At 38.1% G+C, this 24245-nt stretch overlaps 2 protein-coding genes and 1 long non-coding RNA gene across 7 annotated transcripts in view; 2 read left to right on the top strand and 1 right to left on the bottom strand.

Moving 5' to 3' along the window:
- Positions 1-14979, top strand: part of ELF1 (E74 like ETS transcription factor 1) — a 111401-nt gene extending 96422 nt beyond the window's left edge. For 4 of the 5 annotated variants that reach the window (XM_058683795.1, XM_058683819.1, XM_058683788.1 and 1 more), the window contains exons 6-9: positions 2686-2769; positions 3589-3781; positions 6022-6471; positions 12942-14979. In XM_058683795.1, coding sequence (XP_058539778.1) covers positions 2686-2769; positions 3589-3781; positions 6022-6471; positions 12942-13545 — 1331 coding nt within the window. In that variant the 3' untranslated portion in view covers positions 13546-14979. The remainder of the gene's footprint in view (positions 1-2685; positions 2770-3588; positions 3782-6021; positions 6472-12941) is intronic. The other variant, XM_058683814.1, reaches the window with a different exon arrangement.
- Positions 14578-22759, bottom strand: LOC131484982 (uncharacterized). Its single transcript, XR_009248553.1, has 3 exons — positions 22333-22759; positions 16636-16715; positions 14578-15172 (listed from the first exon to the last, which is right to left on the bottom strand). It is a non-coding gene; the product is annotated as an uncharacterized LOC131484982 (long non-coding RNA).
- Positions 22760-22981: 222 nt separating this feature from the next.
- The window catches only part of SUGT1 (SGT1 homolog, MIS12 kinetochore complex assembly cochaperone), a 44500-nt gene continuing 43236 nt past the window's right edge, over positions 22982-24245 (top strand). The window contains exons 1-2 of the mRNA XM_058683851.1: positions 22982-23146; positions 23237-23294. Coding sequence (XP_058539834.1) covers positions 23109-23146; positions 23237-23294 — 96 coding nt within the window. The 5' untranslated portion in view covers positions 22982-23108. The remainder of the gene's footprint in view (positions 23147-23236; positions 23295-24245) is intronic.

Below are 24245 nucleotides of genomic sequence, written 5' to 3'. Positions count from 1 at the left end.
CCATATGCAATTTATTGTATATCTGTTATACTTTGTAAAGCTATTTTTAACGTGAAAGACTAATATCCTAATTAATAGTGGAAGACTGATGTCATAAGGAACCAAGTAGAACACATAATATATAGGTTTAACCTATATATATATACAGATAAGTCACTGTTTAAAAGCATTAATGAGTTCCAATATAGATCTGATGTAGAATAAAAAACATGAAAGAGTCAGAGATGTAAGGATTGAATGAAAAGGTCTACATGTTTGATCAAAGGTCCAGAAAAAGAGAATATGTAGAGCAAGGAGGAGGCAGTCTTCAAAGGTAATGACTGAGAGTTTTCCAAGGTGACATCCCAGCATGGTGAATCCTGAGTAGCATAACTGAAAGAAGTCCAGGTCTAAATACATTATAGAAAAAAATACAAAACACAGCACTCCCCTAGCCCCACCCAAAAAAAGAAGAAGAGGAAGAGGAAGAGGAAGAAGAAGAAGAAGAAGAAGAAGAAGAAGAAGAAGAAAAGGAAGAAGAAGAAGAAGAAGAGGAAGAGGAAGAAGAAGAAACAACGAACCAACCAGAGGAGAAACTTGAAGAGGATTGATTTTTAGATTGGCAGCTTAGAAGCTCCCAGTAGAGGATGGGAGTGTTGGCTATCTTCAAAGTATTAAGAAGAAATAACTGTCAACCAAAAATTCTATACCCAACTAATGTATAACTCACATGAAGCTGTGCACATTGCCATCTTGAATAGTAAGGAAGCCAATGGAAAGGATGGATATTGGATAGGTTTACTAACAGTCTCTGTCTTGACTGAAACTAGTGGTGAAAACAGTGGGAAGAAGAAAATGATGTTATCAGAAAAGGTAGGTAAATAGAAAGCATAAAATAAGAGGGTAGGAGGGATGGGAGCTAACTAATATTTCTAATATCTTCACTTCTAATATTTGTTATCATTAACGTGGTCACCCAGAGGTGTCTGCCTCATGAATTGTTCTCTGCAGATTCCTGCAGTGATGGAAGTCACGATACCTGGCTGACTAGGTTTTATATTTATGCATTAAGAAGAGCCTGAAGAGTGACTTTGTGAGAGCAGGGGAGTTGGATGCTTAACCAACTGAACCACCCAGGCTCCTCAAAAGTGATCTGTTTTTGATCCTCTTATGCACCTTTAGAAATGTTTCCTGGGGCGCCTGGGTGGCGCAGTCGGTTAAGCGTCCGACTTCAGCCAGGTCACGATCTTGCGGTCCGTGAGTTCGAGCCCCGCGTCAGGCTCTGTGCTGACAGCTCAGAGCCTGGAGCCTGTTTCAGATTCTGTGTCTCCCTCTCTCTCTGCCCCTCCCCCGTTCATGCTCTGTCTCTCTCTGTCCCAAAAATAAATAAAAAACGTTGAAAAAAAAAATTAAAAAAAAAAAAAAAAAAAAAAGAAATGTTTCCTATTCAGCTTGGGGATGTGTTCTTAACCTAATGACTTTATCTCTAGAATTCTGTTATTCTAAGTTCTTGCTCTACATTGCACTAATCCAGAATTTACCCTTGTGACCTAGACCAGATAGAGCCTGAAGAATGTTGGGATAAAATATGCTAACTAAGGTGTCCATTTATGCTTAATCTTCATTGGTTCTTATGTATAGAATGGTAGTCTATTCGGACAGCATGATCATCTCAACCTAAATCTCAGGCAACATTGCCACCAAGTTGTGTTCCTAGAGAAATGGCAAAAGAAGATCACAAACAAGGCTTTAGAATAGTTGGTTGAGCCAGACTAAGGTTGCACAAACTACATTTAACACTGTTGGAATGGACTTGTTTAGAGATTGAATGAAGCATAACTATGATATATATAATGTGCAAAACTGTTTTGTGTGAATTAAAAGAGATACAGAAAAATAAGATGATTAAAAATACATAGGAAAATAAAAATAGACTATGTGGTTCACCAAAATTTTGCCTCACATATTTTTCTATCTCTAAAGTTTTGGGACGTTTCTAGTATTTGAGAACTACGTGTATGCAGATGTGAGAAAAGCTAAAAGTCAACTTCTCCTACCATAAAAAGCTTATGTAACCAACAGACAAATTTGTATGGCTTATTTTTTGAGCCCCAGTCTTATCAACATCAAGAATGTTCCCCCAAATTTTAAGAAAGCACTGTCAGTTTTTTTCCCTCAAAGACAAGATATAATGTTTTAAACTTAACCTTATTTTTATTTTTTTTTAATTTTTTTTTTTTAACGTTTATTTATTTTTCAGACAGAGAGAGACAGAGCATGAACGGGGGAGGGGCAGAGAGAGAGGGGAAACACAGAATCGGAAACAGGCTCCAGGCTCTGAGCCATCAGCCCAGAGCCCGACGCGGGGCTCGAACCCGCGGACCGCGAGATCGTGACCTGAGCCGAAGTCGGACGCTTAACCGACTGAGCCACCCAGGCGCCCCAACTTAACCTTATTTTTATAAATGAGCTGATATATCATTTCCTACATAAAAGTATTTATGCTCTAACCTACACTAATGATAAAATTTCACTGAAGTTATTTTCCTTTTGAGTAAATAGCATTTAGGAGACCATTATGTGTGATCCATGTATAAAGCATTAAAATTTAAGATAAATGACCAAATAGCATTTATAAACAGCTAAATTGTTCATTCTCTTTCACTTTTGAGGGCAGATACTTACACAGAGCTGTTCTGTTTTCAGGGAGAAAAACAAAACCTCCACGACCAGATTCCCCAGCCACTACACCGAACATATCTGTGAAGAAGAAAAATAAAGATGGTAAGGGTAAGTACTATAATTTCCTTGTAATACTTATAGGTCAAGTAACAGTTAGATTGCTTTAAAATATCTGCATTTTGTAAGGAAAAACTACCAGCTCTCTTGGCTTATTGAAATGGATCTTATTGCTGCCACATGCTTATAAAGTACAGTTGGCACTTTTCCATTCAAGAGATTTTTTTATGTACCTGTGTGTCCTTTCATTTAATAATGAGTCTCTTGGGGCGCCTGGGTGGCGCAGTCGGTTAAGCGTCCGACTTCAGCCAGGTCACGATCTCGCGGTCCGTGAGTTCGAGCCCCGCGTCGGGCTCTGGGCTGATGGCTTGGAGCCTGGAGCCTGTTTCCGATTCTGTGTCTCCCTCTCTCTCTGTCCCTCCCCCGTTCATGCTCTGTCTCTCTCTGTCCCAAAAATAAAAAATAAAAAAAAAATAAAAAAAAAAAAATAATGAGTCTCTTGGGAGAGTTCAGCCAGGTTAGCCTTTCAGTTCATAGACACTTTATAATACTGTTTTGAAGTTCTCATATTTTCATAACTGCAGCCCAAATATGAAAAAAATTAAGGTCAATCCATTTGCTCTGATATAAAAAGAACAACTATTGAATGTTTTGTATAACTCTTTTTCACTGGTTTTCTTAGGTAATGGTTCTTAAAGAGGTAAGAAAAAATTCCTCTCAAAGTGTTTTTTTTTTCCTCCCTAAGTTATCACAAATCTAATTGCCAAGATTGCTCTGTCCAGACATCTTACATAAGACTTTTAGTTGTGTTTAATTTTGCTCTTTCAAATGAAATTGTAATCAGTTCAACAGAAATTGCTTTTGTTTCAGGAAACACAATTTATCTTTGGGAGTTTTTACTGGCACTGCTCCAGGACAAAGCTACTTGTCCTAAATATATCAAATGGACCCAGCGAGAAAAAGGCATTTTTAAACTGGTAGATTCCAAAGCAGTATCCAGGTTGTGGGGAAAGCACAAAAACAAACCTGACATGAATTACGAGACCATGGGAAGAGCTCTCAGGTACATGAAGCTTTTGTAGTTTGTTGTGTTAAGAATATTATTTCCTAAATACTACAAAGTAGGTAACTTCTAAAAAGTTAGAGGATTACAAAAATGGTGAATTTTATTATTGAATTACTAAAACCACACAACTTACAGAAATCACTATGTATTTAGGGGTGCCTGGGTGGCTCAGTTGCTTAAACATCTGACTTGTGGTTTCAGCTCAGGTGGTGATCTCACAGTTCCTGAGTTTGAGGCCCAGGTCGGGCTCTGTGCTGACAGTGCGGAACCTTGAGCCTGCTTGGGATTCTCTGTCTCCCTCTCTCTGCCCCTCCCCTTGTGCATGCATTCATTCTCTCCCTCCCTCCCTCCTTCCTTCCTTCCCTCCCTCCTTCCTTCCTTCCCTCCCTCCTTCCTTCCCTCCCTCCCTCCCTCTCTGTCTCTCTCTCTCAAAAAAAAAAAAAAAAAATCAATGTGTATAAATTGAAATCTGACTCCAATCTAGGAAAATGTTTTCCTTCAAAAAAATTCTTTCATGCAAATAACAGACAGTTTCCTTATAAAGGGACTAAAAAATGTAAACCATCAACAGAAATTTGACCACAGGAGTCATATGTTTGGAGCCATTAAACTTGAATTCAGCACAAAGTTAACAAATAGTGGTAATGCAGGTACTTAATAAGAGGGTGCATTTTTATTTATTTTCTTTAATTTTTTTTTTTAACGTTTATTTGAGACAGAGAGAGACAGAGTGTAAGTAGGGGAGGGTAGAGAGAGAGGGAGACACAGAATCCGAAGCAGGCTCCAGGCTCTGAGTGTCAGCACAGAGCTTGATGTGGGGCTTAAACCCACAAACTGTGAGATCATGACCTGAGCCAAAGTCAGATGCTTAACTGAGTGAGCCACCCAGGTGCCCCAAGATTTTAAATGTAAATCTCAGATATGATCTGTATACCTGAATAAATGCTTCAAGAATAATGTTAGATACTGTGAAATTTTGAACTAGGGTATCATTTTATTCTTAAGCTCACTATTAGTTTGTTTTTTCTGTGCTCTCTCTCTCTCAAGATACACATCTATTTGAAAAAGATTTACTAGAAGTAGCAATCATCGTGGTGCCTGGGTGGCTCGGTTGGTTAAGTGTCAGACTTTGGCTCACGTCATGATCTCAGGGTTCATGGGTTCAAGCCCCACTTTGGGCTGTCTGCTGTCAGCACAGAGCCCACTTTGGGCCCTCTGTCTCCCTCTGTGCTCCTTCCCTGCTCTAATTCCTGCTCTCTGAGATGGAGACGGAATCCCAAGCAGGCTCCACAAGGCAGTACAGAGCCCAACGCAGGGCTCCAGCCCGTGAACCATGAGATCATGACCTTTACTGAAACCAAAAGTCAGACACTTAGCCGACTGAGCCACACACAAATCCCCTAAATTCTTGAGGTTTGTAGTAGATTTGAGTATTCCGGCAAGTTGGAAGAAGGGGAGATGAAGAAAAGTGAACTAGATAGTTCACTGTATAATCCATATACTTTGTCAACAATCTCCTCATCAGAACTGGTTTTAGGTTTAGTTGGCAATAAGGATTTTTCTATGTAAGTATGTGTGTTTTATATATATTTAGAAAAGAATGTGTTTGGGGCACCTGGGTGGCTCAGTCAGCAGGGCGTCCAACATCGGCTCAGGTCATGACCTCGCTATTTCATGAGTTCAAGCCCCATGTTGGACACTGTGCCAACGGCTTGGAACCTGGAGCCTACTTTGGATTCTCTGTCTCCCTCTCTCTCTGCCCCTGCCTGCTTGTGTTCTCTCTTTATGTCTCTCTCTCAAAAATAAATAAACACTAAAAAAAAAAAAAGAGAGAAGGGGCCCCTGGGTAGCTCAGTTGGTTAAGTGTCAGACTTTGGCTCAGGTCATGATCTCATGGTTCGTGGGTTTGAGTCCTGCATCAGGCTCTGTGCTGGCAGCTTGGAGCCTGGAGCCTGCTTCAGATTCTGTCTCTGTCTCTCTTCCCCTCGCCTACTTGTGCTCTCTCTCTCTCTCTCTCTCAAATATAAAAACAGTAAAAACAATTTTTTTTAAAGAAAACAGTATGTTTAATTATACTATCTTATATAAAGTTACTACCCTTCATTTTGAAATTCTTCTCCTACTTGTTTCCAACTTGAGACTTCTGTTATTATTAGGGAATTTTTAATGTTGTTGAATATCATTTTAATTTATGTTTAATTGAATAAAATATTGATAAAATTGTCTGCTTTGAATAGGTACTATTACCAAAGGGGTATTCTGGCAAAAGTAGAAGGTCAGCGCTTGGTGTATCAGTTCAAGGAAATGCCAAAAGATCTTATTTATATAGATGATGAGGATCCAGGTTCCAGCATAGAGTCTTCAGATCCATCACTGTCTTCAACAACTACTTCAAGTAGGAGCCAAGCAAGCAGATCGAGAGTATCCTCAAGTCCAGGGATAAAAGGAGGAGCCACTACAGTTCTAAAGCCGGGAAATTCTAAAGCTACAAAACCCAAAGATCCTGCAGAAGCTGCACAGCCATCAGAAGTTCTGAGGACAGTGCAGCCCACACAGTCTCCATATCCTACCCAGCTCTTCCGGACTATTCATGTGGTACAGCCAGTACAAGCTGTCCCAGAAGGAGAAGCAACCGTAACCAGTAGCATGCAGGATGAAACATTAAATTCTTCCGTTCAGAGTATTAGGTGAGAAAACTATAAAGTTATTGATGCATTTCATTATGTGATGTTTCTGACCAGAGCCATTATTAGTTAAATACCTTAGGATTCAGAAGTGAGAATAAAAATTGTATTGATTTCAAGCTAGAAATCTTATTCAACAGATTGTTTTCAGCAGCAGTGTATATGACATCAATCCTCTGATTCTATCAGTGATTCCTTATTTTTAAACTTTGACATTACTTGATGTTATTCTATTAAGTCTAGTCTACTGTACCGTTGTACGATTGGATTGATCATACAAGAAGCAATCCACATATTAGAAACTCCAGAGAATGGTTTCAGATCTTCCTTTCAAAGTCAGAAGCTGTAAAAATTTAACATAAATTGACAATCATGACCTTCTGGAATATAGTGAGTTCGAAGAAACAACATTACTCCTTGAGAAGATCCTATCACGGAACAGTTTTAAAGTTCAAAGAGGCCAAGAATCTAATTTTTTGGGCTTTTAGAGTAGCAGAAGTTGGAAAAATAGTTTTATAGCAATCAAATCAAATTTATCTCATAACCGTGGGAAAGATGAAACAACAAATTGATCAAGAAAACCCTGTCTGCTTTAAACTGGTCTTTTGCAGCATCTGGGACTGGTCTCATTGATGTAGAATGGGGAAAAAGAGGAAAGGCAGAAAATTAGATGGACATTTGCAACATTCTCTTTTTCTACAGTCATGAATTTCCAGAATGTGAATTACAATAAAATATAGGAGCCCGTCCAAATATAATAAAAATGATTCTTTGATTATTTTTATTAGCTGACTTCAGTCTTAACATTTGTATATTCCTGAATATAAATGCTGGACTTTTGTTCTGTTGATCTTGAGGTAAGAAGCATTACCCAGAATCAAGACAGAGTTAGATGTTTTAGTCTTCCTTGTATGGTCCATTTAAACTTGTGGCATTGTGAAAATTGACTTGCAAGGAGTAGAAAGGTTACCTTTGTCCCATTTTAATTGGACAGGAAGGATCAGTCTTTCACTGTTATTAAGGGAGTGCTTATTTATCTATTTTCTTTTTAATGTTTTATTTTCCTCTACGTCCTATTGGTTTTGTGTGATAACTGAGTATCTAGTTGGAAGTACGTGATTCCTCCCATTGGTTTCTAGGCTCTTTGTCGTCGTATTGTGTGTATTCGTGTTAATAGGAAACATCCAATAGTCATAAGCTAATCACTAGGACCCCCTTCTTGGAGTGATTCAGTTATTTTTTAGCATCTTTTTTTTACACCTTGAGAATAAAAACAAATCCCCCCACCTTGCAATAAAAAAAGTCCATATAACTCTAGTTCTGATGGATATTAAATTGTGATACTGTATTGGATACTTTATTACTCTGAATGTCAATTTCTGAATAATAGTGCTAGATATTAAAATGCTGTAATTATACTCCTTATCCATGATTTGCAAACTGTCTTTTGGTGTACTTTTCAGAATTTTCATTTCTAAGGTCCCTGATTGTTCTGTGGACTCCCTGCCTGCTTCCTGGCTCCAGTATTTTTTCTCTGGAGTCCAACCTGTTATATAAGACTACTAGTCACAGCTTTGCTATGCTACTTTCTTACAACTTTTGTTAGATTCATGTTGCACATAGACCTGCAGTTAAATTTCTGGAGCTTCCGCTACCAGCTCTCACTTCTCTGCTCATGATTTCCTTCCTTGCCTTCCACAGTTAAAGCTGACTGCTTGTGTGCAGTGCAACTCAATCTGGGACTTGAACCAGGTGTTTCAGTTGACTTTAATGCTCGTCTCCTCCTATACATGTAACCCTGCAGGAGCCACATTTTATTCATTGTCCTTCTGCTTAACATAGTCTCTATCACATAACACCCCTTCAGATTTATAGATTTTATTTTGAAATAGTGTATATATTCATTCTTATCTCCTCTCGGAATAATGAGTTCTCTAAGTGCACTGCTTATATAATGAAGAAATTAAAACCTTTAACTTTTCAGAGTTTAAAACATACTTCCTTATTGAATAAATCATTTTCTATTTATATGTATGTATATACACACTTTCTTTTTTTATATATATACACACATTCTTAATCATTCCTTTGACTTTAAAAAAAATTGTTCCCACATTTGGTTGTATCTTTTATTTGTATCTCTCAAAAATCCTACTTATTTTAAAGGAGTTAAGCCTCTAATGGAATGCATTTTATTCCCTGAAATTACTGGATGTGTTAAGGCCAAAGTTAATGAATAATGAATATAATTACTCTGGTTTTGCTATTGTTCTTTTCCATTATATAGAAAGAAAAGGTGTTAAGTAAATTTCAAGCAAATTGTACATATTACTCTGAAATTTTAATGCATTATTAGAATCATTTTTCATTAGATTATTTCCTTATTTAGTGATTTCTTTATTTTTTATTTGTATTTTTTATAATTACCTGAACTTTTCATCATGAAAAATTTCACAATATCAACAGGTTGAAATAGTACAATGAACACCTATTTAAATCCACCTGGATTCACAGTTGATAGCATTTTGCTTTATTTGTTTTCTCTCTATTTCTACCCTTTTTCATGCTTGGTTATTTGTCAAGTAAGTGGACATCATTATGACATTTTATTTCTAATCATTTCAACATACAGTTCTTAAGAATAAAGAGGTTTTCCTAAATAACTGTCATATTATTACTCCTAAGTAAAATAGCAGTAATTTGGCTACGTTTTTCTTAATTTTATAACTACTTATTAATAAAAACAAAGACCACTTAAAGATCTGTAGCTAAGAGAAAATGGAATATATAGGACTTAAAATTATTAAAAATTAAATAAAAGGGGGGTGCATCTGGGTGGCTCAGTTGGTTAAGCGTCCAACTCCAGCTCAGGTCATGATCTCACGGTTAATGAGTTCGAGCCCCACATCGGGCTCTGTGCTGACAGCTCAGAGCCTGGAGCCTGCTTCAGATTCTGTGTCTCCCTTTCTCTCTGCCCCTCCCCCACTCATGCTCTGTCTGTCTCTCTCTCAAAAATGAAAATAAACATTAAAAAAAGATTTATAGGACTTAGAATATTCAATGAATATATCAATAAGAACTGACATTTTCAAAGCACTCTCTGTATTTTATATGCTTTCCATATATTAATGTCTAATATCCTAACTTATCAATGAGATATAGGGTAGTAGTATTCTTATTTTACAGATGAGGAGGCCAAGGAACCTGGTCACATATAGTAAGTGGTGAAGGCAGTGTTTTAATGCAAGAAGTTTAGTTCAAAGCAGTGAGCTCATGATTTGCCACCCTGCCTGTTGAGTCACATGATTCTCGTGAATTACCAGTCATTTACAATGAAGTAACAACATGTTTTTTCTTTTCTGTTTTTCCTTTGCTCATATCTTTTTATCTCACATAATTCCATGTATGTCTGTTAAGCTTTTCTAAATGATTTATGGTATATGTGCTCAGTTTTTACTCTGCTTTAATTTTATATGTGCTTTAATTTTGACTCTAGCTTCATGTTATTTAAAGAAGCTACAACAAAAGTAAACCTCTGGTAAAATATTTTCCTGAAATTGTCCCTTGATAAATTTGCAAGTCCACATACCAACCTAACATAATTTTTTTTCTCTGTAATATTTATTCAAGCACCAATAGTTTGTCTTAGGGTCTCTTAAATCACTTAGCCTCAAAAAATGTATAATGTGCAAATTATCTTAAAAGCAAAGTAATGGAGTAGGAAGACTATAGACGTAACTTTCCAGCCCTTCAACCTCGTCAATTATTAGATGTGACATTGAATTGGATTAATTAACTATTCTGAGTGTGTTTCCTCATCTCTAAAGATCTTAACAGTTAATGGTGTTACAGGTGATCATAACAGTTAAATGACATTTCCTTGACATCTAAGTAGATATGCAATAAGAACTAAATGTTACATTGTATACCTTTCTTAGTCTCAGAAAGTTTGAGGAATTTTAAATTACCAGTATATACCAGTGGTTACAAGCAGTGTAGGAAATTTTATAAAGTAGTTAACTGTAACATAACCTTTGTTATATAATATAACCAGACACAACTGACAGTTTAATCATTAACTAAGAAAAAAATAATTAAAATTTTCTGTGGTTGGGAAAAGGCTGCATGATATTTTACCTTTTAATCTCTGAATTTTTGTATTAGTGAAAATCACTTATTTTAGAATTTGTTCAAATAAGCCAGGATATTTACATTATATATATATAAATGAGTATATATATTTTCTGGCAGAGGACAGTCAGGTGTTTGGAGAAAAGGATGTCTTTTTCTAGTTTGAATAAAAGCATTGAAAGTCTAGTGGTAGCCCTGGTTAGCAATATGGAAAATTTCCAAGTACGTTATTGCTTGTGCCACACCTGAATGAGGAAAAGAGGAAAAAGGAGTTGTGTATTAAAGGTGTGTAACTGCCCACAGTTTAAAGATAGAAAAGACAGTATTCATCTTTAGCTGAATTTATTTGGGACTGAAGAAGTGGCAGTGTGTTGTAACAGTCAAGCACAAAGGCCTTGCAGCAGTTGGCCTCTTACATAGCTGGTCACCTTATGCAAGCTGTTCACTCTCTTTGTGCATTAATTTTTTATATGTAAAATGGGGATAATAGAACTTACAGGGTGGCAAGGCTGTACATATTTATCGATGCTATCTGTGTGCTTACTATATGCCATGTACTATCTTATTTACATGTACATGGCCATGAACTCTTGTCATGGGGAGCCCTTTATTTAAGAAATGATATCTGGCTATAGGGTCAGATAACATACCCAGGCTCAGATTCCACCCAAGATACCCTGATTCAGGTAGGCAAGGGGAAGAAGGAAGAACAGTGTATTTTGGAAAAGCTGCCTGGATCCCAAAGTTATTCTGTATCCTTCCAACTCTTTTATTGCCTGCCCAATATTATCAGTATATCTGGCCTCTATTTCTAGTCATAGCCTGTCCACCTATTAAATCTTCATTACCTGGCTCATATTCTCTTCTAATTCCATCCTTCAAAAGAGCTGCTAACATCCTGCTCTAGGCTGATTGTCACAGAGGCGGCTTGGTTGGAATCTGAACTTGGAAATCAGAATCCTACCACAGTGGGTAGGATCCTAGTCATTCTGTGTCATTCCACTTGCTTTGAACTTCTCTTAAGCTGCACTGAGTTTTCTTTTCCTATGTCTACCTAGCTAACCCATTTGTTTTCTCCAGAATTTTATTTCTCACATATGTAACAAGCCACATAACTGTAACATATAAAATCTGCCTATAATAATCTGTGTGCAATGATTAACATTTGGGTGATGGGCACCAGCCTAGCTGTTGACCATTTGAAGTAAGAGTCATCTATCTTCTGTATAATAGCTTCATAGAATTAAGAGGAAACAGTTGAGATCAGATGCTGAGTGTTTTCAGCTGTGCTTGTTTTATATTAACAAAGGCCATAACAATAATTTTCACACCAGTGAACTTTTAAAATTGGATTGACTCACGATATCATTAACAACCTTATGTAAGCTTGATGTACATTAAAGGATTTTATGTTAAAGATTATTTGAGCTGAGAAAACTGCTGAAACATGCTTCCATTTATTTTTGCCAAAGCTTGCCCTTATTGTTTGCTCTCAATGCCAACCTAAAGAACCCCCATGAGTTCATTATATTCATGACTTGTTTTATGTAATACAATATGAACTGTGAACTATTAAATTTCTTCTTATAGTTCTGTTCAATATACATTTAAGACTGAGTTTTGTTTTTTTTTTTAATTGAGCATTTTCCCTCTATATATAGAGAAACAGGTTGAAAACAATTACAATCATATGAATTCTGGTAATTGTGGATGAACATGTGGATGATATTATCCCTCAAGTATTAAAAATAATGAGAGTGAATCTAATACATTTGTTTGAAAATACCTAATTTTCTTGGGGTGCTTGGGTGACTCAGTTGGTTAAGCATCTGATTCTTGATTTCAGCTCAGGTCATGATCTCATGGTTTGAGTTCGAGTCCCTCATGTGGCTCTGCACTAGCAGTATGGAGCCTGCTTGGGATTCTCTGTCTCCCTCTGTCTCTGACCCTCCCCTGCTCATGCTTGCTTGTGCTCTTGCTCGCTCGCTCCAAAAATAAACTTTAAAAAAAAATAAAATTTCTAATTTTCTTTCAGGCAGTTCATAATAACTTCTTTGCCAAGCATTTTGATATCCTCCTCCTTCCCCAACGAAATTGCTTCCCCATTTGTGTTAATGTGGCACTTTGTACAGCAGATGGTATCATAGTTAATGGCCTGAGAGTTTTGTGTTGGACATTCCATTATAAAACAGGGTCTGGTACGATGTTTATGTTGTGTTGAAAATACAGAGAGTAGCATTTGAAATGTATAACTCATATTTTGTCAAAATGACTTCAAATGTTAAAAAAGTTTTCAGTTGTGTAGAATATGCTGATTTTCTTTTATTTCATAATCTCAATAGGACTATACAGGCTCCAACCCAAGTTCCAGTGGTTGTCTCTCCTGGGAATCAGCATTTGCATACAGTAACACTCCAGACAGTGCCAATCACAACAGTGATAGCCAGCACAGATCCATCATCAGGTGCTGGATCTCAGAAATTTATTTTACAAGCCATTCCATCCTCACAGCCCATGACAGTACTGAAAGAAAATGTCATGCTTCAGTCACAGAAGCCAGGCTCCCCTCCTTCGATTGTCTTGAGCCCTGCCCATGTACAGCAGGTACTTACTAGCAATGTTCAATCCATTTGCAACGGAACCGTCAGTATGGCTTCATCTCCGTCCTTCAGTGCTACTACTCCTGTGGTGACCTTTTCTCCTCGAAGTTCACAACTTGTTGCTCACCCACCTGGCACTGTAATCACTTCGGTTATCAAAGCTCAAGAAACAAAAACTCTTATACAGGAAGTAGAGAAAAAGGAAGTTGAAGATCATTTGAAAGAAGACATTGAGAAGACTGAGCAACAGCCACAGCCTTATGTGATGGTGGTATCCAATTCCAATGGATTTGCCTCTCAGGTAGCTGTGAAACAAAATGAATTGCTGGAACCCAACTCTTTTTAATTAATATACCAAAGGAATTATGGATGATTGTTTTTTAATTGAACATTTCCAGTTGTATTCAAACTGATTCTAAGATAAATTCTACAGATGTTCCTAATTTTGTAGTTAATTGTTAAAAATATTAATTTAGAGTTAATTTTGACTTTGTTAGATGAGGGAGGGTACCCAAGTGTTTCTCTTTGTTCTGCAAATGTTTCAGAATTCAATTGTGAAGGAACAGGCATTTTATACTATGAAGACATTCTTTTCAGATTTTTTTCAGTTGCTATACCATAAGCATTTTTTAAGTTTCTTTGTTAATTTTACATGGTATTAGTTTTTCTGATTCTTTTGTAAATACAGTACTTAAATACAAGGCAACAGGAGATTTATATAGGAACCATTTTCATTCCACTTGCGTAAGTTAAAGTCTTGACCCTTTCAAATGCAAGACACCTATTTTATACTTTGTTAAAATTATAATTTCAGTTAGATTGACTTTAGTTGGTTGCACTGTATAAGGAACTATGAAGATGTAGAAAACAACATTAAAAATTGAAAGTTGCCCATGATACGGCTGAACCTGTTTCAGAAGCAGGATAGTATAAAAGCGTCAGCCTAAGAGTGGCTCTTCTGCTAATTAGTTGTGTGATGTTGGGCAAAGCCACTGGATCTTTTTGGGCCTCAGTTCTCCCATAAAAGGAAGGGATATGTTGGATTAGACGAGATGATCTTTAGGCTCCTTTCTGGTTCTAAATTTAATGATTCTAGCTCCTATATTTTAAAGTTATAACAACTAAAACATTATCAGCTTATTTCTTAATGTAAATATGGCTAACATATTGCAGAAAAATAACTGGCCCTACAACCTACAAAATTCATTCTTCTGTTATCTGTAAGATCTGCTATGAATCTGAATTCTTCCTAAATACTGTGTTCATTAACTTTTTAGGCCACTGTGTACCGTGGCCCATCAGTAAACTTACATTGCTGAGTGCTAAATGATGTACTGCCATTCTGAAAGAGTCAAGGCTCTTTCTTAAGGGCCCAGAAAGCAACCACACCTTGGGCTCATCTGGCTGAGTAGTCAGTTGCTATAAAAGCATAATTGCTTTATATTTTGGATCATTTTTTTATTGGGAGTTGGGGGGGTTGCGTACAAAGATAATATACATATATATCTGAGTCTCGGAAATGAAATAGTTTTTAGATTACTTTTCAACTGTAAATAATGTACATTTAATTTCACAAGAAAAATTGTTTTCTGCAAATTTTCTAGTACAGCAAAGGAGAAACTTTTGTAGATGAAAAAAATCATGTTTAGAGGTCTCTTGTTCTATGTTTTCATATTACAGAGTGAATTTGTATTTAAGCAAAAATTTAAATTTTGGAAGCCTCTAAACGTTTTGTATCTTTAATTGGTTTATTATTAAATAAATCATGTAAAAATTCTCAGTGTTTGTGTTTTAAGCAAATATTTCTTAAGAAGAAGTATACAGAAAATGTTGGTATTTGGAATGCTATTAAGTATTCGTATAATAAGCTCCATCGGTCAGATTAGAATTGCTGAATGCAGTTCCTCCTCTCAGTTTTCCTTTCTGCTATGCCAGACGGCAGCTTCTACATGGCACACGTGGATTGCCAAGCTCTATAAATTAGAAAACAATGAAATTTTCTTAGCAATAATATTCAACACACTCTAAAAAACAAGTTTTCTGGGGGGCCTGGTGGCTCAGTTGGTAAGCATCTGACTTCAGCTCAGGTCATGATCTCACGGTTTGTGAGTTCGAACCCTGCATTGGGCTCTGTGCTGACAGCTCAGAGCCTGGAGCCTGCCTCAGATTCTCTGTTTCCCTCTCTCTCTGCTACTCCCCCACTCACACTCTCTCAAAAATAAATAAACATTAAAAAATTAAAAATAATAAATAAAAAACAAGTTTTCTAATTAGAAGTCAGATCAGTTAATTGTTAAACTTAGAAAACATAGAACCAGAAAAAGAGAAGAAAATTAAAATCTCAATGCAATACCCCTGTACCTAGTAGTAACTTACACGCTTACTCATTTTGTCATGTCAGTTAATATTCTTCAAAAATGGGATTTTAAAAGGAGCATTTTAATCTCTGAAGTCAGAGGAATGCAGAAAAGAATCTGAACAAATAGGCCTTGCTAAATTTCCCTCAGTTTACTACCCTTAGTTCATACCCTTTTCTTCTGTCATTTTTCATGACTTCCCATTCTTTATCAAACCTAGTATAAAAACACTTAGGCTTAACATTTCTTTGAATCTTCATTTCCATATGAAGGCTCCCACATCATGTAAAACATTAAAATAAATAGGTATGCTTTCCTTCTTTAAACTGTCAGTTTGATTTTTAGGCCCAGCTAAGCACCCTAAGAGAGTCATGGGAAAGTTCTTTCTCCTCTAGAACTCTGGCTAGCCATGCATCCCCTAACATAATGTCCTCATATTGAACTCCTGAACAGGAGCATAGCCAGCTCTCTGGCCTGTGATGTTACTCTCACTGTCCTAACCTAAAAACCTGATGTTTTCTCAGTTCCCATTCATTCTTTAACCTTCTATAGTATTGCATTTGCCCTATTACCCTGAAATTACTGTTGCAAAGGTCACTAACTAGTAGTTAATTTCTAAATGCCAGATTTCTGTCCTTATCTTCCTTGACCTTTCCAACATTTAACCTTTTATAACTCACCCTGAACTTTTTTTTTTTCAAGAAACAAATTTTTTTTTTTTTTTTTTAAATTTTAGAGAGAGAGTGTGTGTGAGCAGGGGAGAGGGGCAGAGGGAGAGAAAGAATCTTAAGCAGGCTGCACGCTCAGTATGGAACCCAATGCAGGGCTTGATCTTACAACCCTGGGATTATGACCTGAACCAAAATCAAGAACTGGATGCTCAACCAACTGAGCCAGCCAGGTGCCCCAACTCACTGTTACTTTAAGTTCTCAATTTATTGCTTTCACTTTTTTTTAATTTTTATTTTTTATTAAAAAAAAATTTTTTTAATGTTTATTCCAGTTTCATTATGTCAAATCCTTTAGTGTCAAGCCCTTCCTCACTGTCCTCAGAGAGTTGATGTCCTGCATGGTCTTACCTCTTCTTGGTCCCACCAGCCTTATCTTCAAATATTACTCTCCAAATCCTGTCAGTTCGGATTGGGGTGCTTTCAGTTGCCTGAAACAAAAACCCAATTTAAAATTATTAAATAGTACAAAATAAGACGTCTGGAGTTAGGTTTCCAGGTTAGTTAATTCAGGAACTCGGGTGATAGTAACCAGGTTTCTTCCCTCTCTGCTTTCCCATCCTCAGCATTTTGCTTTAGTTTCCAGGATGGCTTCTGCCATACTTGCCAGATAGCTGCAGTAGTTCCTTCTAGGTTTCTGTTTGTCAGAAGATCTTTCCCAGAATACCCTGAACAGCCATCTCTTCAGAGCTCGTTGGCTAGATTTGTCATATACCCCTTCCTAAACAAATTGCTGGTCAAGGAAGTAGGGTTACCATGAATGACTTAGATGTGTATGGTGGCAAACAAAATCGGGGCTCCCCAGCAAGAACTGAGGGAGAATGGTGTGGCCTACCATCACCCACACGCATCTTTCTTTACAGACACTTTCAAAAACGCTCATGCCTACATAAAACATGTATTACTCTCCCAAAGAGAGATCAAAGTCCCATCCTGTTGCCCGATCCAGTTTCATGCCTGGGATGTTTGAGATCATACGCAGTCGTCTTTTTCAGATCAGCTGTGTCCCCCTGGTTTCTTGTCCTCCACAGCCACATCCAGTATGAGCACTCAGGATACTCTTTCCAGAGTCAGCTTTAGAACACACCATTTGATGATACAAGTTTGATGCCCTGTCCCAGGGTCACCATTTTCCCACCCTGGAATAGTTGTGTCCTCAGTACCTTTCATCCTGCCTTTTATACATACCCGGTCAGTTATACAACATACCAGGGTCAGTTTTGGAGAATTCCACTTCCAAATACCAAATTGTCTTCCAGTTTGAGTTCTGGGTCCTTAGCAATAGAGATGGATTCTGGTTTTCAGCATAAAGAAATTTTATTATAAGAATATTGTATAGTTCATAGAATAGACAAAAGGACTAGAGAATCGGAGTCAATCTGAGTCAAACAGCTAGGAACAAACTGCACAAGTGATTTTGTGGAGAAATCATAGCCACTGTTGCCAAGCACTAAACACTAGGCTTTGTATCACTGTCTCTGCTGCCCCAGGAGTTTGGTTGTGATACAAGTGCTCCTGCATCCAGGTGCCCCTGATTTTGAGCATCTTTTGATGTGCTCATGTGACGTCCGTATATTTTCTTTGATGAAATGATTGTTAAAATTTGTTGTCCATCAAAAATTCTGTTGCTTTCTTATTACTGACTTTTGAGAACTCTTTATGTATTCTGGATGCAAGTTCTTCAGCTATATGATTCGCAAGTGTTTTTAAAGTGCAGAAACCTTTTAATTTTGGTAAAGTCTGATTTATCAACTTCTTAAGGGTCATGCTGTTAGTGTCATATTTAAGAAATCTTCGCCTAATCCCAGGTCACTAAGGTTTTCTTCCTTCTAGACGTTTTATAGTTTTAAATTTTACATTTGGGCCCATGATCCATTTTGAGTTAATTTTTATAGATGATGCAAGGTATGTATTGGAAGCTCACTTTTTTTGCTTTTGTATATTCAATTTGTTGAAAACACTGTCCCTTTCAATTAAAAAGTCTCAAAAGACTATCCTTTTCAGCTATCTTCCCTGAGTTATCTTTGGACCTTTGTTGAAAATCACTTGTTGTATACGTACAGGTGAATTTATGGACTCTATTCTGTTCTATTGATCTTTGTGCCAATACATACAAAGGTTGGTGTGTTGAAATCAGTAGTGTTAGTTCTCCAGCTTTGTTATTTTTCAAAGTTGATTTGACTATTCTAATTATGTATTTCCACCTGAATTTGCAGAATCAGTTTCTCAACTGAAACAGAAAAAACCTTTGGGATTTTGATTGGGATCATGTTGAATCCATAGATCAATTTGGGAAGAACTGACATTTTAACAATATTAAGTCTCCATAGATGCATCTCCATTTGTTTAGGTGTTCTTTAATTTCTCTCAGCAATGTTTCATAAATCTCAATGTATACTTTTTGCGTATCCTTTGTCAGGTTTATTTTTCAGTATTTAATATTTTTGATGCTATTGTAAATGTCATAAATTTCAAATTCTGACTGTTGCTGGTTTTGTTTTAAATCTTTACCTCCTATTTATGGAGGCATGAAGGGTACAAATCTTATGTGTACAACTCAATAAAATTTTACATCTGAATATATTGGCGTAATTGCCACCTGGTTCAAGATATGTAACATTTCCTGCATCCAAGAAGTTTCCTTCATGGCTCTTCTCAGCTAGGAGATCACTTTCTGGTATCCCTCACAATAGTTTTTATCTTCATATAAATGGAATCAATCCAGATGTACCCTGTCTGGCTTCTTTAACTCAACATTATGTATGTGAGGTATGTATGTGAGATTCCTACATGTTGTTGTGTGTATTGGCAATTTATTCTTAATCATTGCTCTATAGTATTTTTCTCCTATCAAAGGATATTTATTTCCAGTTTTTCCTGTGTATAATGCTGTAATCAATATTCGTGTATGCAAACTAAGTACTCTTTTCTCTTGGGGATATGCCCAGTGGTAGAATTTTTGGGTAACAGGGTATATGTATGACTAGCTTTAGTAGATAGTGTCAAAAGTTTTCTAGGGGTGCCTGGCTGTGGAGCGTGTAACTCTTGGAGTTGTAATTCGAGTCCCATGTTAGGGTGTAGAGATTATTTTTTTAAATCTTAAAAAAAAAATGTTTTCTAAGGTAATGACACCAATTTATACTCCCACTAGCAACATACACCAGTTATAGGTGCCCCATATCCCTGCCTAGGCTTGTATTGGAATTCCTTTTAAACAATTCTGGTGAGTGTTTAGTAGCAAAGTATGACTTTAATGTCCCTAATATAGCTATTGATGTAGAACTTCTTTTCCTATGCATATTGGCCATTTAGAGAACACTTGAAAATCAAAGTAATTCACTTTAAAGAAAAAAATAGATACGAACATTTCAGTAAAGGCAGAAAAAGCATTTGCTATTGAATGCCTTCCCCTCTGATGTTATAGCCAAGAGAGGAAGCCCATTATCACTATTCTATTCAACACTATATGAGATGTACCAGCCAGTGAAAGACAGCAAGAAAAAGAAATGAAAGGTATAGTCATTTCACGAGACCTTAAACAATCTTTATTCACAGATGAAAAATTGTAATCATAGAAATTCTAAAAGAACCTACAAGGTATTAGAAATGTAAAGTCAAGGGGCGCCTGGGTGGCTCCGTCGGTTAAGCGTCCGACTTCAGCTCAGATCATGATCTCGCTCGGTGCCTGAAGCCTGCTTCGGATTCTGTGTCTCCCCATCTCTTGGCCCCTCCCCTGCTCATGCTCTGTCTCTCAATAATAAATGTTAAAAAAAAAAAAGAACTCTGTCTCTCAATAATAAATGTTAAAAAAAAAAAAGAAATATAAGGTCAATATGTAAAAATACTGTTTCTACGTATTAAAAACAAAGAAGTAGAATATAAGACTTTTATCTTTTTTAACGTTTATTTATTTTTTGAGAGAGAGCAAGAGAGACAGAGTGCAAGCTGGAGAGGGGCAGAGAGAAAGGGAGACACAGAATCAGAGGCAGGCTCCAAGCTCTGAGCTGTCAGCACAGAGCCAGATGCAGGGCTTGAATTCATGGATCGCAAGATCTTGACCTGAGCTGAAGTTGGATGCTTAACCGACTGAGCCACCCAGTCATCCCTAAATATAAAACTTTTAAAATGTCATTTAAAATAGCATTAAAAAAACCAAATAACTGGAGGGCCTGGGTGGCTCAGTTGCTTAAGTGTCTGACTCTTGATTTTGGCTCAGGTTATGATCTCACAGTTCTTGAGCTCTACATAGGGCTCTGTGCTGACAGCATGGGGCCCACCTGGAATTCTCTCTCTCCCTCTCTGCCTCTCCCTTGATCACTCTTCCCCCACCCCGTCTCTCTCTCAAAATAGATAAATAAAAGTTTTGTTTTAAAGCCGAATACTCAAGTATAAATCTAATGAAAGATATGTGATACCTCTACACTGAAATTTACAAAACTGCTGAGGGAAATTAAAGAGCACTTAAACAAATGGAGGGTGTATGAATGATACTTATGTCTCAATATTAAGTCCGTTTTCTCCAAACAGATCTACAGATCCAATGCAAGTCCAATTAAAATCCCAGCAGGCTTTTTTTTTTTTTTGTAAGTTGACAAGCTCATTCTAAAATTTGTAACTAAGTGGAAATAAATTGTATAAGATGTATAAAATAATGGCAATACAGAGGATTTGGAATAGCCAAGGCAAACTTGAAAAGTTCTAGGACCTCAAGATCCATTATAAAACTACATTAATTATGATAGTGTGGTACTGGTACAAGGTTAGACACACAGACCCACATACACATGGTCTTCTACTTGACAACAAAAGTACCATAAGAATTTAGTGGGGTGGGGGTGGGGGCGCTTGGGTGGTAACTGAGTGTTCAGCTCTGGATTTCTGCTCAGGTCATGATCTCACAATTCACAGGATCGAGCCCGCATCAGGCTGTGCACGGACAGCATGGAAACTGCCTGGGATTCTCTCTCCCTTTCCCCACGTGTGCACGTGCTCTCTATCTCTCAAAATATATAAATAAAACATTTAAAAAAAGAATTTAATGGGCGAAATAATAGATGACAGCATTTTCAGTAAATAGGGCTGGGTCACTCAGATATCCATATTGGGGGAAAAGAGCTTTGATCTCAGGCTCATACCTTCCTCAAAAATTAACGAGATAAATCATAGTCCTGGATGTCAAACCTAAATTAATAAAGCATCTAGAAGAGAACACAAAATAGCCTCATGCCCTTGGAGTAGGTGAAGCCTTATTAATATGACACAAAAAGCACTGATCCTAAAAGATCAGCAAACCCAGCCAGTTTTACCTCACATATTTCTGCTCTTACCTTTCTGTCCATCCCTACAATTACTGACCTATGTAAGAGGGTCACTTTGGCTTGAAACACAGCAGTTGTCGCCCAACAACTGTTTTCCCTTTAACCATTCTTCCATAGCACAGAGACAATAACATACTTTTAAAAATGCAAATGTGACTGTTTAAGGCCTGTTTAAGTTAGAAATCCTGTAATGGGTTAGCATCGTTAAGAGCATTACATCCAAGCTCCTCAGAAGACCACATCTACCTGTTTATGACCTGGCATTTCACCTGACTTGAATTTTGGCTCTACCAATTTTAGAGTTCATATCATCGTTTTTCTAACACATGTTCTTGTCTGCCCTAATTCTAATTTAGCTTTTGAGGCTGGGGCTCGGGTATCACACCTTTGAGAAATCCATCCTTATACCTTTTTTTGGGCTGAGTGCCTGTCCTTGCTATTATGGCTATTCCCATTCACGTCAGCATTTAAAACAATGAGTTTAAATTTCTGGAGAGGATATTAACATCTTTGAATCCCAGGGCTTAGTTTAGATTTTGGATGTAGTAGACACTCAAGTTCATTTACTTGTTTAATGTCTACTGACTGGGCAGCTCGCTCCCACTTCCTCCTCCTTTCTCCACCCCTAGTCCATGGAACTTGCTAGAAGCTTCCATCAGATCTTCGTGTGTCAAAGGGCGGTGAGAGAGGACAGGACCTGACTAGATGGGAAAAGTAAAACAGTACTGACACAATATTAGGCCACCTTCCTCCCTTTGGTGCCTTTAGATGTAACAAGTTTTCTTCTCACTCGGGGAAGCCAACTAGGAAAAAAGCCTGCGGCTGTGGAGTCCTGGGTAATGGAATAGTACACGCGAACCGGAACCAAAGTGCATCCTTCAGTCTAGCATCTGCAAGGGCAGGACGATTTCCGGCAAATCCTTGTCCGTTAGGATTCCCAGCGCATAAATCACAGGAACTACGCACAGGCCGGAACTACGCTCCCGGAAAAGACACGTAGTGCAGAATGACGTCACAGGTCATGAAAGCCTCGGCTGCCTCGGGGAGCCATGATAAGAATTATAGTGAGCTGTGCTGAAAATGGAGCCCGATGTGGCTTATTATTAATAGACGTGCAAAACTTTCCCAAGCGTCACACGCTCCTGGGGAATAACAGTATGGTACAAAAATGCTTTTGAACTACTACCCCCCCTCCCCCCCCCAAGGCTCTGTTGGAGTGCGGAGACGTAAATAGCCCACGCGTCCGTAACCATGGCTGCGAAGGGCGGGGGACTGGGAGTGTTGGTCACGGGACGCGGCCGGCCGCGAGACTCAGTCCTCCACGGTCCCAGCCCGCCCTGCGCTCGCTTTTCGTTTCCCCTCCCCCCGCCGCACGCTGCGTGGCTGCTCGTTGGCTACTTAGGACGGAAGCTCAGTTTGTGTTTCTCCAGAAGTTTCCCCCTTGGGCGGCGGCGCAGCTCGTAACCTCGGTGGTAGCAGCTCTAACAGCAACAGCGATTATTAGGGATGGCGGCAGCTGCAGCAGAACCTGCAACAGCCCAGAAGTGCGTGTTTTTATTCTTTTCGCTAATTATTTTTTTATCTCCCTCTCCCACTCACCCTCTCCTTAGTGAGCATGTCGTTTTCGCTGGCAGGTTTTTCCGGAGCTTCTCAGATGCTCTGATCGACGAGGACCCCCAGGCGGCGTTAGAGGTGAGAGATCAGTCTCTGCTTCCTCCACTCTTCTTGGGAGAGCGCGGCCCCCACGGGTTCCAGCGGACCCCGCCTTTTCTCAGCGCTGCCTTCCTGGGATCGGGGTTACTATTGATGTTGTGTATCATCCTTAATCCTGACAGTGTCCGTCTGTCCTCGGTTCCACAGTGGCCCAGTTACTCCAGAACCTTGTTCATGTCCCCTCCCAGTTGTAGACCGTTAACTGCATCCTCGTAGCTGCTTAGGAATGCCTTCTTTATTTCTTGGGGGCGTAGTTAACCTTCATAGTTGGCCTGGAAACAGTTTTGTTTTGTTTTGTTTTGTTTTTAAATGGCATTTGTGAGTAGGAGAAAAAGTGAAATCTAGGCTTGATTATATTTGTTAATTCGGTTTTCCACTTGATGATAATTCTTGCCATCCGTACATACCAGGTGCTGTGCTAAAAAGTGCAGACTGCTGGAACAAAAACCTTTTACCGTGTTCCTGAATATTTCCAGATGTCCTGTCACTGTTCATTATCCACTCATATATCGGAACTTTTTTTTGGAGTTGCTTTGTACAAGACACTGATTGCTATGGATTAAAGTCTTGTATTATGTCTTGCATTTGTATTTACAGGACACTTTGTATTTGTGTGAAGTGAAAGACTATAAAGGCAGAAAGAAAAGTCAAAAGAGCAAGATTTAAGTAATATTTAAAAGTAATAAAGAGAGCCCAAGCGAGGGATACATGATGCAATTGGTCGCAAACTACAGCCAGGGCTTTCTTGGTTTGAAGTAGGAGGGAAAGAGGAAACCAAACCTTGTCCAGTTGTTATATCTAATACAGGTAAGGTTAGCAGTTTGAGGCAAAAGATGTTTTTTTTCTAGCTAGGACTGCTAAACGAAATTTGCCACATGGGTAGTAGAGTCTCAATGAAGAGGTGATGTTTGAACAGAGACCTGAGGGAGG

The sequence above is a fragment of the Neofelis nebulosa genome, chromosome 1 (genome assembly GCF_028018385.1).
Source record: "Neofelis nebulosa isolate mNeoNeb1 chromosome 1, mNeoNeb1.pri, whole genome shotgun sequence".
Lineage (NCBI taxonomy): Eukaryota > Metazoa > Chordata > Mammalia > Carnivora > Felidae > Neofelis > Neofelis nebulosa.
Note: the sequence above shows the minus strand (reverse complement) of the source record. Positions and strands in the feature narration are given on the sequence as shown.